This window comes from Melanerpes formicivorus, unplaced genomic scaffold, assembly GCF_026170545.1.
Source record: "Melanerpes formicivorus ecotype bairdi unplaced genomic scaffold, bMelFor1.0.p_v2 SCAF_82, whole genome shotgun sequence".
Classification (NCBI taxonomy): Eukaryota; Metazoa; Chordata; class Aves; order Piciformes; family Picidae; genus Melanerpes; species Melanerpes formicivorus.
This window is the reverse complement of record NW_027142434.1, coordinates 2485022-2499457: the sequence shown is the minus strand read 5'-3', so window position 1 is coordinate 2499457 and position 14436 is coordinate 2485022. Positions and strand designations below refer to the sequence as shown.

At 68.6% G+C, this 14436-nt stretch overlaps 1 protein-coding gene across 1 annotated transcript; it reads left to right on the top strand.

Moving 5' to 3' along the window:
* The first annotated feature begins 1781 nt into the window (after nt 1–1781).
* TIMM17A (translocase of inner mitochondrial membrane 17A) lies at nt 1782–11977 on the top strand. Its single transcript, XM_068164687.1, has 6 exons — nt 1782–1863; nt 5948–6047; nt 7678–7741; nt 8982–9110; nt 10540–10650; nt 11717–11977. Exons 1-6 carry the CDS (start codon nt 1838–1840, stop codon nt 11785–11787), a joined length of 501 nt encoding a protein of 166 aa, XP_068020788.1. The 5' UTR covers nt 1782–1837; the 3' UTR covers nt 11788–11977.
* The last annotated feature ends 2459 nt before the right edge of the window (nt 11978–14436 follow it).

The following is a 14436-nucleotide window of genomic DNA, read 5'->3' as shown; positions in this document are numbered from 1 at the left end:
TCCTCAGCACCTCCCCCTGGCCAGGTGAGCATCCTGAGCACCTGCCCCTGGCCAGAGGAGCATCCTGAGCACCTCCCCCTGGCCAGGTGAGCATCCTGAGCACCTCCCCCTGGCCAGGTGAGCATCCTGAGCACCTGCCCCTGGCCAGGTGAGCATCCTGAGCACCTCCCCCTGGCCAGGTGAGCATCCTGAGCACCTGCCCCTGGCCAGAGGAGCATCCTGAGCACCTCCCCCTGGCCAGGTGAGCATCCTGAGCACCTCCCCCTGGCCAGGTGAGCATCCTGAGCACCTCCCCCTGGCCAGGTGAGCATCCTGAGCACCTCCCCCTGGCCAGGTGACCATCCTGAGCACCTCCCCCTGGCCAGGTGAGCATCCTGAGCACCTCCCCCTGGCCAAAGCAGCATCCTGAGCACCTCACCCTGGCCAGGTGAGCATCCTCAGCACCTCCCCCTGGCCAGGTGAGCATCTTGAGCTTTTTGGAAGCCTCTCAAGTTTCCAGGGGAAAGAAACCAAAGGCTCCAGACTGGGACTTTTTACAAGGGCACACTGCAATAGGCCAAAAGGCAATGGCTTTAAACTGAGAGAGGAGATTTAGAACGGATATAAGGAAGAGATCCTTTACTGTGAGTGTGGTGAGTCCCTGCCCCAGGCTGCCCAGAGAGCTGGGAGCTGCCCCATGGCTGGCACCAGGGCAGGTCAGGTTGTGTGGGGCTGGGAGCAACCTGCTGTGGTTGGGGCTGTCCCTGCTGGCTGCAGCGGGGTTGGACTGGATCCCACCCAGACCCATTCCCGTTCCATGGCCGTGGGAGGCAGCGCAGGAGGCAGCGCAGGGGGCAGCGCGGGGGGCAGCGCCACGGGGGCAGCGCGGGGGGGCAGCGCGGGGGGCAGCGCCGCGGGGGCAGCGCGGGGGGCAGCGCAGGGGCAGCGCGGGGGGCAGCGCAGGCGGCAGTGCAGGCGGCAGCGCCGCAGGGGCAGCGCGGGGGGGCAGCGCGGGGGGGCAGCGCCGCGGGGTCAGTGCAGGGGGCAGCGCAGGGTCAGCGCAGGGGGCAGCGCAGGGTCAGCGCAGGGGCAGCGCAGGCGGCAGCGCAGGAGGCAGCGCGGGGGGGCAGCGCCGCGGGGTCAGCGCAGGGGGCAGCGCAGGGGGCAGCGCCGCGGGGGTCAGCGCAGGAGGCAGCGCAGGGGGCAGCGCAGGGGGCAGCGCAGGGGGCAGCGCAGGCGGCAGTGCAGGGGGGCAGCGCCGCAGGGGGCAGCGCGGGGGGCAGCGCGGGGGCCAGCGCCGCGGGGTCAGCGCAGGGGGCAGCGCAGGCGGCAGTGCAGGGGGCAGCGCCGCAGGGGGCAGCGCCGCAGGGGGGCAGCGCCGCAGGGGGCAGCGCCGCAGGGGGCAGCGCCGCAGGGGGCAGCGCAGGGTCAGCGCAGGCGGCAGCGCAGGAGGCAGCGCGGGGGGCAGCGCCGCAGGGGCAGCGCGGGGGGGCAGCGCGGGGGGGCAGCGCGGGAGGCAGCGCCGCGGGGGCAGCGCGGGGGCAGCGCGGGGGGCAGCGCAGGGGGCAGCGCCGCAGGGGCAGCGCCGGGGTCAGCGCGGGGGGGCAGCGGCGCGGGGGGCAGCGGCGCGGGGGGGCAGCGCCGCGGGGTCCCTCCGCACGCCCCCGCCGCGGCCCAGCGCACGCGCCGCTGTCCGTCAGCCGCGGGGGGGGGGGGGGAGGGGGCGGATGGGAAGTGCGCATGCGCAAAAGGCTTCACTTCCTGCCGTTTAGTCCCGCCTTCCATCTCTCATTGGTCGGCGCAGGGGGAGCTGAGCCAATCAGGCGGCGGGGGGGGGCGGCAGAGGGCGGCTGCCAAGATGGAGGAGTACGCGCGCGAGCCCTGGTGAGCGGCCGGCGGCGCCTGGGGCCTGGGGGCTCGGCGGGGCCCGGGGGGGGTGCGGTAGGACCGGGACCGGGCGGGGAGCTGGGGCGGGGGGGGGGCCGGCTAGGCGCTTCTCCGCCGCCGCTCCCTGGCTGAGGTGGACGCGTGACCTTGGCGGGGCCGCTCCTGAGGCGGCGCAGCGCGGCCAGGCTGAGGGGAGCGGTGGCGGAGCCTGGGCCTGCGCCGCCGGTGGCGTAGTGCCGGAGCAGGCAGCCTGCCGCCCCTAGAGAGCCGGCGGGAACTCTCTGAGGGACGGGGGGCCGCAGCGGCGTTGCCGGGGAGGCCCTGAGGCCTGCGGCGCTGCCTCTGGGCACAGCCTCCCTGCCCCGGTGGCGGTTCGGCCCCGCACGGCCCTGCCAGGCTGCCTGCAGCCCCGCGCTGCCCCCTCAGAGCCCTCGCAGGGTCCCCTCTGGGTTCCCTCGGGGTCTGTTCCGTTCCCCCTCGGAGCCTGCTGTCTCCTGGCCTGCAGCCTCCTGCCTGCAGCGGCCTGGCCCCCCACCCCGGGAGCCTTACTGCCCAGCCGGCAGCACCGGGCCGGGGCTTGGGGCTTGGGAGGAACCTTCGAGCTCCTCTAGTCCAAGATCCCTGCCCTGGACACCTTCCTCTGGGTCAGGCTGCTTCGGGCCCTGTTCAGCCTGACCTGGAGTGTTCCCTGGGGGGGAGATATCCACAGCTGCTCTGAGCCCCTGCCCCAGGTCCTATCCCCAGCCCCGCCCCAGGCCCTGCCCCAGCCCTGCCCCAGGTCCTGTCCCCAGCCCTGCCCCAGGTCCTGTCCCCAGCCCTGCCCCAGGTCCTATCCCCAGGTCCTGCCCCAGGTCCTGTCCCCAGCCCTGCCCCAGGTCCTGTCCCCAGCCCTGCCCCAGGTCCTGTCCCCAGCCCCTGCCCCAGGTCCTGTCCCCAGCCCTGCCCCAGGTCCTGTCCCCAGCCCCTGCCCCAGGTCCTGTCCCCAGCCCCTGCCCCAGGTCCTGTCCCCAGCCCCTGCCCCAGGCCCTGCCCCCAGCCCTGCCCCAGGCCCTGCCCCCAGCCCTGCCCCAGGCCCTGCCCCCAGCCCTGCCCCAGGCCCTATCCCCAGCCCTGCCCCAGGCCCTGTCCCCAGCCCTGCCCCAGGCCCTGTCCCCAGCCCTGCCCCAGGCCCTATCCCCAGCCCTGCCCCAGGCCCTATCCCCAGCACTGCCCCAGGCCCTGCCCCCAGCACTGCCCCAGGTCCTGCCCCCAGCACTGCCCCAGGTCCTGCCCCCAGCACTGCCCCAGGTCCTGCCCCCAGCACTGCCCCAGGCCCTGCCCCCAGCACTGCCCCAGGCCCTGCCCCCAGCACTGCCCCAGGTCCTGCCCCCAGCACTGCCCCAGGCCCTGCCCCCAGCACTGCCCCAGGTCCTGCCCCCAGCACTGCCCCAGGTCCTGCCCCCAGGTCCTGTCCCCAGGTCCTAGCCCCCAGCCCCCAGCCCCAGCCCCAGCCCCTGCCCCTGCCCCAGCCCCCTGCCCCAGCCCCCTGCCCCAGCCCCCTGCCCCTGCCCCCAGCCCCTGCCCCCAGCCCCTGCCCCAGCCCCTGCCCCAGCCCCTGCCCCTGCACTGCCCCAGCCCCTGCCCCAGCCCCTGCCCCTGCACTGCCCCAGCCCCTGCCCCAGCCCCTGCACTGCCCCTGCACTGCCCCTGCACTGCCCCTGCACTGCCCCTGCACTGCCCCTGCACTGCCCCTGCACTGCCCCAGAGCCCTGTAATGAAACAGTGTGGATGGGAGCTTAGGCTCAGGGTCAGGCATGCAGCTCTCTGCTCACCTCTGCCAACAGAGACCCTGGGAGGCTCTGCCCCAGCTTTGCAGTTGCTGGGCCTGGGCTGGGACAGCTTGGAGGTCTCTCCCAGCCTGGCTGCTTCTGGGGTTCCTGAGCTTCCCCATCGATGCCAGCTCTGCCTTGTGCAGCACAAAGCTTGGCACATCAGCAAAGGAGATCTGCACACAAGGGTCACAGAAGCTCCAGAGGGCAGCTGGGCCAAGCTGGGCAGGGGGTGGGGGAGCTGAGCTGCCCCAGCAGCCTGGCAGGCTGAGGCTTGGCATTCAACAAGTCCCAGTGCCAGGGGCTGCACCTTGGCCACAGCAACCCCAGGCAGAGCTCCAGGCTGGGGGCAGAGTGGCTGAGACCTGCCAGGCAGAGAGGGACCTGGGGGTGCTGGGGGAGAGCAGCTGAACAGGAGGCAGCAGTGTGCCCAGGGGGCCAAGAAGGCCAAGGGCAGCCTGGCCTGCAGCAGGCAGAGTGTGGCCAGCAGGAGCAGGGAGCTCATCCTGCCCTGTGCTCAGCACTGCTGAGGCCACACCTGGAGTCCTGTGGCCAGCTCTGGGCTCCTCAGGTCAGGAAGGAGGTTGAGCTGCTGGAAGGTGTCCAGAGAAGGGCAACAAAGCTGGGAAGGGGTCTGGGGCACAGCCCTGGGAGGAGAGGCTGAGGGAGCTGGGGTTGCTTAGCCTGCAGAAGAGGAGGCTCAGGGGAGACCTTCTTGCTCTCTGCAACTCCCTGCAGGGAGGTTGGAGCCAGGTGGGGGTTGGGCTCTTCTCCCAGGCAGCCAGCACCAGAACAAGAGGACACAGTCTCAGGCTGTGCCAGGGGAGGTTGAGGCTGGAGGGGAGGAAGAAATTCTTCCGAGCCAGAGAGATTGGCCCTGGGGATGTGCTGCCCAGGGAGGTGGTGGAGTCTCCATCCCTGGAGGGGTTCCACAGGGGCTTGGAGCCAGGGTTTGGTTGTCAGGAGGTGTTGGGGGGCAGCTTGGACTTGCTGAGCTCTGAGCTCTTTTCCTGCCTGATTGATTCTATGATTCAGTCTTTCAATGATGATTGGTTGCTGGGGGCTGCAGGTAATGTCCTTCCCCCTGCTCATGCAGGAAGGGAGTTCTGCTCCTCAGCTGTTCTGTTCTCTTCTCTGCTGGTCACAGAGCTGTCAGGGCTGGAAGGGAGCTCAAGGCTCAGCCAGCTCCAGCCCCCTGCCATGGGCAGGGACACCTCACACCACAGCAGCTTGCTCACAGCCACCTCCAGCCTGGCTGCAAACACCTCCAGCCAGGAGGCTTCCACCACCTCCCTGGGCAGCCTGGGCCAGGCTCTCACCACCCTCCTGCCCAACAACTTCTTCCTCACAGCCAATCTCCAGCTCCCCACTTCTACTTCTGCTCCAGCCCCCCCCCCAGTCCTATCCCTCCCTGACACCCTCCAAAGTCCCTCCCCAGCTTTCCTGCAGCCCCCTGCAGCTCCTGGAAGGCCACAAGAAGGTCTCCTGGGAGCCTTCTCCTCTCCAGCCTGCACAATCCCAACTCTCTCAGGCTGTCTGCAGAGCAGAGCAGCTCCAGCCCTCTGCTCCTCCTCCTGGCCCTGCTCTGGACACCTTCCAGCCCCTCCAGAGCCTTCCTGGCACAGAGGCTCCAGAGCTGGCCCCAGAGCTGCAGCTGTGGGCTCAGCAGAGTGGAGCAGAGGGGCAGAATCCCCTCCCTGGCCCTGCTGGCCACACTTCTCTTGCTGCAGCCCAGGCTCTGCTTGGCTCTCTGGGCTGCCAGTGCTCCCTGCTGGCTCCTGCTGAGCTTCTCCTCCCCCAGCACCCCCAAGGCCTTTCCTTTGGGGCTGCTCTCCAGCCAGTCCCTGCCCAGCCTGTGTCAGTGCCTGGCCCTGCCCTGCCCCACTTGAGGCTCCATCCCTGCAGCCATTCAGGGGCAGCCTTGCTGTGGCTCTGGGCAGCCTGCCCCAGCTGGAGCTGTCCCTGCTGCCTGCAGGGGGTTGGAGAAGAGGACCTTGGAGGTTCCCTTCCAGCCCTGTGCCTCTGCTGGGAGTTTGATGCCCACAGCTCCAGGGAGGCTCTCAGCAGAGGCTGGGGTTGGTTTCTCCCTCCCTCATCTGCCCCTGGCCTGTGGTGGGGGCTGCTCAGCTGGGCCTGAGGCTGCAGCTGGTGGCCTTGCTCCTCATGCTGCCTTTGGGTGCTGTGGCCTTGCTTTGCTGGTGACTTTCCCTCTCAGTGCAGGAGGGGTGGAGCTGCCCAAGGGGGGACTGAGTCCTCTCTGCTTCTCTTTGCAGCCCCTGGAGGATAGTAGATGACTGTGGAGGTGCTTTCACCATGGGAGCCATAGGAGGTGGCATCTTCCAAGCCATCAAGGGCTTCAGAAATTCCCCAGTGGTGAGTAGAGCCTCTGGGGGCTTGCTCAGAGCACAGCTCTGCTCCTCTGCCCCACCCCCAGCAGCTGGGGGAGCAGCAAGCCCTGGGCCAGGAAAGGCCTCCATGGCTTCAGCCCAGCCTCTGCTGAAGCCCTTGGGGTCCTGCCAGCACCTTGGCCTTGGGTCCTGCTCCTGCTGGCAGCAGGGGGGACACTGGCAGCTGCCTGCCCTGCCTTGGGCTGGGGAGGGAGCAGCAGGCTGGGGCCCTGCTGCCTGAGCTGCTGCTGCTGGTTCCATCTGCCAGCAGGGAGCTGAGGCCTGGGCTGGGCTTCCTCCTCTGGCCTGGCCCTGTCCATTGCTCCTGAGAGGTGGAAGGACCTAGAAGGAGGAAGAATCTCCTGCAGATTTCTCCTGGGGACTCTCTGTCCTTCCTTCTTTCCTTCATCCCTGACCTAACCCTGAGCAGTTTGTGTGGCCTGGATTGCTCTGGGCTGCTGGGAGGCAGTTTGAGTCTCTCAGCCCCATTCTAGGGACAGCCAATTCCCCTCACTGAGGGGTTCCAAACCACCTCCTCTGGCCTGGCCCTGGCCATTGCTCCTGGAAGTGAAAGGACTTGGAAGGAGGAAGAATCTCCTGCAGATTTCTCCTGGGGACTCTGTTCCTCCTTCTTTCCTTCATCCCTGATCTAACCCTGAGTAGTCTGTGTGGCCTGGGTGTGAGGCAGTTGGAGCCTGCAGGACTCCTGCTCTAAACCCTGGGCTCTCAGCCCCATTCTAGGGGCAGCTGCTGCCATGAAAGCCAATTCCCCTCACTGAGGGGTTCAGAATCACCTCCTCTGGCCTGGCCCTGTCTATTGCTCCTGGAAGTGGAAGGAGTTGGAAGGAGGAAGAATCTCCTGCAGATTTGTCCTGGGGACTCTTCCCTTTCCTTCATCCCTGACCTAACCCTGAGCAGTCTGTGTGGCCTGCACTGCTCTGGGCTGCTGGGAGGCAGTTTGAGGCTCTCAGCCCCATTCTAGGGGCAGCTGCTGCCATGAAAGCCAATTCCCCTCACTGAGGGGTTTAGAATCATCTCCTCTGGCCTGGCCCTGTCCATTGCTCCTGAGAAGTGGAAGGAGTTGGAAGGAGGAAGAATCTCCTGCAGATTTCTGCTGGGGACTCTGTTCCTCCTTCTTTCCTTCATCCCTGATCTAACCCTGAGCAGTCTGTGTGGCCTGCACTGCTCTGGGCTGCTGGGAGGCAGTTTGGGGCTCTCAGCTGGGGGCCTGGTGCTGTGCAGCTCTGGGGGCCTGGTGCTGTGCAGCTCTGGGGGCTGCTGGGGACCTCTGGAGCTCATCCAGCCCAAGCCCCCTGCCAGGACAGGGCACCCAGAGCACCTCCAGGTGGGGTTGGAAGCTCTCCACAACCTCCCTGGGCAGCCTGCTCCAGGCTCCAGCAGCCTCCCCCCAAGGAGCTTTCTCCTCCTGCTGAGGTGGAGCCTCCTGGCTGCCTCCCTGCTCCTCCTTGTGTCCCTGGGCAGCACCACAGGGCCTGGCTCCTGCTCCCTGCTCCCCTCAGCTGGCTCAGGGCAGCCTCAGGATCCCCAGCTGGGCCCTGGGGGCCTGCAGGGGAGGAGGCTGCAGCAGCTTCTGACTGTGCTCTGTCTGCCCCCAGGGTGTGAGCCATCGGCTGAGGGGCAGCCTGACAGCCATCAAGACCAGAGCTCCCCAGCTGGGAGGTGAGCACTGCCTGGCCCTGGGGGGCACAGGGGGGCTGGCAGCTGGGGCAGGGCTGGCAGCTGGGGCAGGGCTGGCAGCTGGGGCAGGGCCAGCTGGGTTTCAGGGGGGGGTGCTTAGTCTGGGCAGTGAGGAGAGGTGGCCCTGGGGCCCCCAGCAGTGGTTCAGCTGGGGAGGAGATGTGCTGGGGGGGCGGGGGGGGCATAATCCTGTGTCCAGCTCTGGGCCTCTCAGGTCAGGAAAGAGGTTGAGCTGCTGGAAGGTGTCCAGAGAAGGGCAACAAAGCTGGGGAGGGGTCTGGGGCACAGCCCTGGGAGGAGAGGCTGAGGGAGACCTCATTGCTCTCTGCAGCTCCCTGAGAGGAGGCTGCAGCCAGGGGGGGTTGGGCTCTGCTCCCCAGGAATAAAGGATAGGATGAGAGGAAACAGCCTCAGGTTGCCCCAGGGGAGGTTCAGCTTAGCCATGAGGAACAGTTTCTGCCCCTTGAGGCTTGCCCAGGCCTGGCCCAGGCTGCCCAGGGGCAGTGGTGGAGCCCCCAGCCCTGGAGGGGTTTGAAAGGCACAGAGCTGTGGTGCTGAGGGCCATGGGGCAGGGCTGTGGTGCTGAGGGCCCTGGGGATGGTGCTGAGGGCCATGGGGCAGGGCTGGGTGCTGAGGGCCCTGGGGATGGTGCTGAGGGCCATGGGGCAGGGCTGGGTGCTGAGGGCCCTGGGGATGGTGCTGAGGGCCATGGGGCAGGGCTGTGGTGCTGAGGGCCCTGGGGGGTGGTGCCCTGGGGCAGGGCTGGGTGCTGAGGGCCCTGGGGGGATGCTGAGGGCCCTGGGGCAGGGCTGTGGTGCTGAGGGCCAGGGGGTGGTGCTGAGGGCCCTGGGGGGTGGTGCTGAGGGCCCTGGGGGGTGGTGCCCTAGGGGGTGGTGCCCTGGGGCTGGGCTGTGGTGCTGAGGGCCCTGGGGCGGTGCTGAGGGCCCTGGGGGTGGTGCCCTGGGGCAGGGCTGGGTGCTGAGGGCCCTGGGGGGTGGTGCTGAGGGCCCTGGGGGGTGGTGCTGAGGGCCCTGGGGGGTGGAGCCCTGGGGCAGGGCTGGGTGCTGAGGGCCCTGGGGGTGGTGCCCTGGGGCAGGGCTGGGCCTGGGGGATCCCAGGTCTGTGTCTCCACCAGAGTGTGGCTGAGGGCAGCCTGGAGCTGCTGCCTGGCTGAGCCCAGGGCCTCAGCTGCCTGCTGTGACCTGGCTGCTGCTGTGCCCAGGGAGCTTTGCTGTCTGGGGAGGACTCTTCTCCATGATCGACTGCAGCATGGTCAGGATGAGAGGCAAGGAGGATCCCTGGAACTCCATCACCAGTGGAGCTCTGACTGGAGCCATTTTAGCTGCAAGAAGTAAGGAGCTGAGGAGGACCCTGGCTGAAAACCTTCTGTGCTGTGACCTCCCATTGCCTCCAGCCTGGGGAGGAGCACAGCCCAGAGCCCAGGCTGGGAGCTGGGGTTGGGATCACAGCCTGCCTGCAGGCCTCTGCCTGGTGCTGTCCCCAGGGCTTGGTACTGGGCCCAGCCCTACCCAAGAGCTGGAGGGAGGCAGAGTGGAGCCTGAGGTACTGGGAGCTGTGCCTGACCCCCCCAGGCTGTGCTGCCAGCCAGGGAGAGCTGAAGAGGCTGAGAGCTGGGAGAGGAAGCTCAGGAAGCTGAGCCAGGGCAGGGGCAGGGAACTGCCCCTGGGGAGCACCAACCTCCTGCAGCAGCACAGCTGAGGGGGGACCTGCTGGAGAGCAGCTCCAAGGAGCAGCAGCTGGGAGTGCTGGGGGCCAGCAAGGTCCCCAGGAGCCAGCAAGGAGCCCTCAGGGCCAAGGAGCTCCATGGGGGCCTGGGGGGCATGGAGAAGAGTGTGGCCAGCAGGGCAGGGGAGGGGCTGCTGCCCCTCTGCTCTGCCCCAGCCAGGCCACAGCTGGAGCCCTGGGGCCAGCTCTGGGCTCCCCAGCTCAGGAGGGACAGAGAAGTGCTGGAGAGAGTCCAGGGGAGGCTGGGAAGCTGCTGAGGGGCCTGGAGCAGCTCTGGGAGCAGCAAAGGCTGAGAGCCCTGGGGCTGAGAGCCTGCAGCAGAGCAGCCCCAGAGGGCAGCTGAGCAATGCTCAGCAAGAGCTAAAGGAGCTGTGGGGGGCAAGAGGCTGGGGCCAGGCTCTGCTGAGTGGTGCCCAGGGCCAGGCCAAGGGGCAGAAAGTGGCAGGCAGGAGGCTGGAGCTGAGCAGGAGGAGAAAGTTGTTTGGGGTGAGGCTGCTGGAGCCTGGAGCAGGCTGCCCAGAGAGGTTGTGGAGTCTGCTGGGGGGGAGAGCTTCCAACCCCCCCTGGGCACTGTGCCCCTGGGCAAGCTGCTGGGGGAGCCCTGCTGGGGCAGGGGTTGGAGTGGCTGAGCTCTGCTGGGGGAGCCCTGCTGGGGCAGGGCTTGGAGTGGCTGAGCTCTGCTGGGGGAGCCCTGCTGGGGACATTGAACATCCTCCTGGCTGTGCTCTGTGTGACCTGAGCTGACCCTGCCTGGCCTGGGGAGCTCCAGAGGTCCCTTCCCAACCCCTCCCATCCTGGGAAGCTTTTTGCCCTCTGCTTGTGGAAGCTCTGAGGAAGCTCTCAGGGGCTCTTTGTTCCCTGCTGGGGGAGGGGATGGGGGGCAAGGAAGGGGAGGGGGGGCATTGCCCACTAATTAGCTTTGATTGGGGATGCTAATGAGGCTGAGTGGCTGCAGAGGGCTGCCTCTGAGGCTGCTGCTGGGGGGCAGGGGGGCAGTGCAGAGTGGAGCAGGCAGCCTCTGCCTTGCCTTGCAGATGGGCCTGTGGCCATGGTGGGCTCTGCAGCCATGGGGGGCATCCTGCTGGCACTCATCGAGGGAGCTGGCATCCTGCTGACCAGGTTTGCCTCTGCCCAGTTCCCCAACGGTAAGAGACAGCAGGGAGCCTGCCCCTGCCTTCCCCTGCCTCTGCTTGCTGGGCCCCCACTGCAGGGGGACACTCAGACACCTCCACGGGCCCAGAGAAGGGCAACAAAGCTGGGGAGGGGTCTGGGGCACAGCCCTGGGAGGAGAGGCTGAGGGAGCTGGGGTTGCTTAGCCTGCAGAAGAGGAGGCTCAGGGGAGACCTTCTTGCTCTCTGCAACTCCCTGCAGGGAGGTTGGAGCCAGGTGGGGGTTGGGCTCTTCTCCCAGGCACCCAGCACCAGAACAAGAGGACACAGTCTCAGGCTGTGCCAGGGGAGGTTTGGGCTGGAGGGGAGACAGAGAGATTGGCCCTGGGGATGTGCTGCCCAGGGGGGTGGTGGAGTCCCCATCCCTGGGGGTGCTCAGGAGGGGCCTGGCTGAGGCCCTCGGAGCCTGGCTGGGTTGGGCAGGGGGGGCTGGGTTGGGGCAGGAGGGGCTGGGGGCTGGGTTGGGCAGGAGGGGCTGGGTTGGGCAGGAGGGGCTGGGTTGGGCAGGAGGGGCTGGGGCTGGGTTGGGCAGGAGGGGCTGGGTTGGGCAGGAGGGGCTGGGTTGGGCAGTGGGGGCTGGGGGGGCTGGGGGCTGGGTTGGGCAGGAGGGGCTGGGGGCTGGGTTGGGCAGGAGGGGCTGGGTTGGGCAGGAGGGGCTGGGGCTGGGTTGGGCAGGAGGGGCTGGGGCTGGGTTGGGCAGGAGGGGCTGGGTTGGGCAGTGGGGGCTGGGGGGGCTGGGGGCTGGGTTGGGCAGGAGAGGCTGGGGGCTGGGTTGGGCAGGGGGGGCTGGGGGCTGGGTTGGGCAGGAGGGGCTGGGGGCTGGGTTGCTCTCCTGATGCTCTCTGAGCTCTTTCCCTCCCTGCTGGGGTCTGCACCCTGGGGCAGGCTGCCCAGGGCCCCCTCAGCTCTGCCCCTGCCTGCCCCCAGGCACCTCCAGCCCTGTTGCTTCATTCCCCCCCGGGCTGTGCGGAGCTGCTGCTGCAGTCTCTCACCCAGAGCCTTCTGCTGTCTCTCTCCCCCTCCCCTCTTGCCTTGCCTGCAGGCCCCCAGCTCTCCGAGGACCCCTCCCAGCTGCAGCCTCCTCCCTTCGGCGAGTACCGGCAGTACCAGTGATGCTGCCCCCTGCTGGCGCCCAGCCGCCGCAGCACCTCTGCCCCAGCCGCGGCCAGGCCCTGCAGCGCCCCCCGGCGCCCAGCTGGCCAGGAGGGCCTGGAGGAGATGAAGCAGGCTCTGGACTCCCCCTGGCTCCCAGCGCTGTTCCCTCCCCTCCTGGCTGGCTGAATACAGGCAGGCTGCAGACTAAGGGCCCCCTGGAGTCTCTCTCCTCCTTGGGACATGGACTGCAAGGCTCTGGAGGCTGCTCTGGCCCTCAGCACCCATCCTGAACTCAGCTGGAACTCAGCCTCTGCCCTGCTGCTGCCCAGGCTTCAGTGGCAGGCCCAGAGCAGCTCCCCAGGGGCAGCTTCCCCTTCCTGGAGGGAATGGGGTGAGGAGAAGGGGCCTGAGGTGCCAGCCAGGCTTTGCCACCCCTGCCAGCCACAGCTGGCTTTGTGCTGCCCTGAGTGCTGGGGCTGAAGCAGGACCTGCCCTGCATGGAGCTGTGGGCTGCAGGCTGCCTCTGCCCTCCCCAGCCCCACAGCCTGGGAGAAGCTTCCTCCTCCTCCTCCTCCTCCTCTGCTGCAGCTTGGGCAGCACAGAGGCCCCCAGCCAGCCTCTCCTCCTGGAGCTGCAGGAGGTGCTGGGGAGCTCCATGCAGGGCACAGGAGGGGCTGGGGGGTGGAGGGTTGCACCTCCTGCCTCTGCCCTGGGCTCCAGGCCTGAGCACAGCAAGGTCTGCTCCCTGGGCTGGCTCTGCAGCTCTGCTGGGGGAAGCTCCTGGCCCCTGCCTGCTGCCCAGGGCAGAGGCACAGAGGGGTGCTGGGAGCAGTGGTGCTGGGGGGCAGGGGTGCTGGGGGGCAGGGGTGCTGGGGGCAGGGGTGCTGGGGGGCAGGGGTGCTGGGGAGCAGTGCTGCTGGGGGCAGGGGTGCTGGGGGGCAGGGGTGCTGGGGGGTAGTGGTGTTGGGGGCAGGGGTGCTGGGGGGCAGGGGTGTTGGGGGCAGTGCTCCTGGCAGCAGCTCCACCCCCAGGCTGAGCTGCTCCCTGCCTCCTCCTCTGCCTGGGGGCAGCTTGGGCTCTGTGCTCTGGCAGGAACCTGAGGCAGAGCTGGGGAGGAAGAGGAGAGGCTGGGGCCAAGGCAGGAGGGGTGGCAGGCAGGGGCTGAGGGAGGGCTGGGGCCAAGGCAGGAGGGGTGGCAGGCAGGGGCTGAGGGAGGGCTGGGGCCAAGGCAGGAGGGGTGGCAGGCAGGGGGTGAGGGAGGGCTGGGCCAAGGCAGGAGGGGTGGCAGGCAGGGGCTGAGGGAGGGCTGGGCCAAGGCTGTTGGCAGCCTCCCCTCGCTCCTCTCAGCCTCTGCCCCAGCACAGCTCCAGGGCTTCCTGCTTGCTGCAGCTGCTGCCAGGGTGGCACTTCAGAGCCCCAGCCCCTGGGTGTGGGGAGGGCTGGGAGCCTCCTCTGGGCTTTTCCTCCTCCCTGCTTCCTCAGGAAACTTTCCAAGAGCATTTCCTTGCCTGTGTGTCACTGGCTGCTCTCTGCTGCTCTCAGCTGAGGCCCTGCCTGGCTCTGGCCTGGCCCTGCCTGGCCCTAGCTGGCCTGGCCCTAGCTGGCCCTGGCCGGCCCTGGCCTTTGTGCATCCAGCTGTGCTCAGCACCAGCTGTGCTCCCCCAGCAGCTGGGTGCTGTGCAGCTCCATGTGCAGCCCGAGGGCCTTGCTCTCACAGCTGAGCTGTGCCCAGGGCCCTGCTGGGGAGGGAAGAGTCTCCTGGGCCCTGCCTGGAGCTCTGGGTGGCTTCCCCACTGCTGCCTGGGGGGAAGCCCAGGGGGGTGTAGGAGCTGGGGAGGGTTGGGCTGCAGCCAGGGGACCCTGCTGCTCCCCTCCAAGCTGAGCCACATCCAGCAGCTCCCTGCCCTGTGCTCGGCACCCAGCAGCTCCCTGCCCTGTGCTCAGCACCCAGCAGCTGCCTGCCCTCTGCTGCTCAGCACCCAGCAGCTCCCTGCCCTGTGCTCAGCACCCAGCTGCTCCCTGCCCTCTGGGGCTGTCCCAAACCCCTCGGGCTGCTGCTCAGCCCCTTGGGGGGGCAGGGGGAGCACATCCCTGGGGGGGGGGGCAGGGGGAGCACATCCCTGGGGTGCTCCCAGCTCCATAGAATGCATCTGGGGCTGAAGGGAGCCTCCCAGGGCATCTTGCCCACCCCCCCTGCAGGGACAGCTGCAGCTGGAGCAGGCTGCCCTGGGCCACAGCCAGGCTGATCCTGCCTGCAGGCCTGGAGCCTCCAGCACCTCCCTGGGCAGCCTGTGCCAGGCTCTCCCCAGCCTTGGTGCAGAGCTTCCCCCTGCTGCCCAACCTGCATCCACCCTGCCCCAGCTTCAGCTCCTTGTGCCCCAGCCTGGCACCCCCAGCCCCTGCCCAGACTCCCTCCTGGAGCCCCTCAGGGGTGGGAGGCTGCTCTGGGCTCTGCCTGGAGCCTTCTCCAGGCTGCACAGCCCCAACCCCCAGGGGAGCTTCTCCAACCCCCTGCTCATTGGGGGCCTGCCCTGGGACCCTCTCCCTCGGCTCCAGGTCCCCGGGGTGGGGGTCCCCGAGGTGAACACAGCAGCAGGGTGGCAGAACCCCCTCTCCCCCTCCCCAGCAGCAGACCCCCAGCTGCCTCTCCCCTCCCAGCCCAGGCCA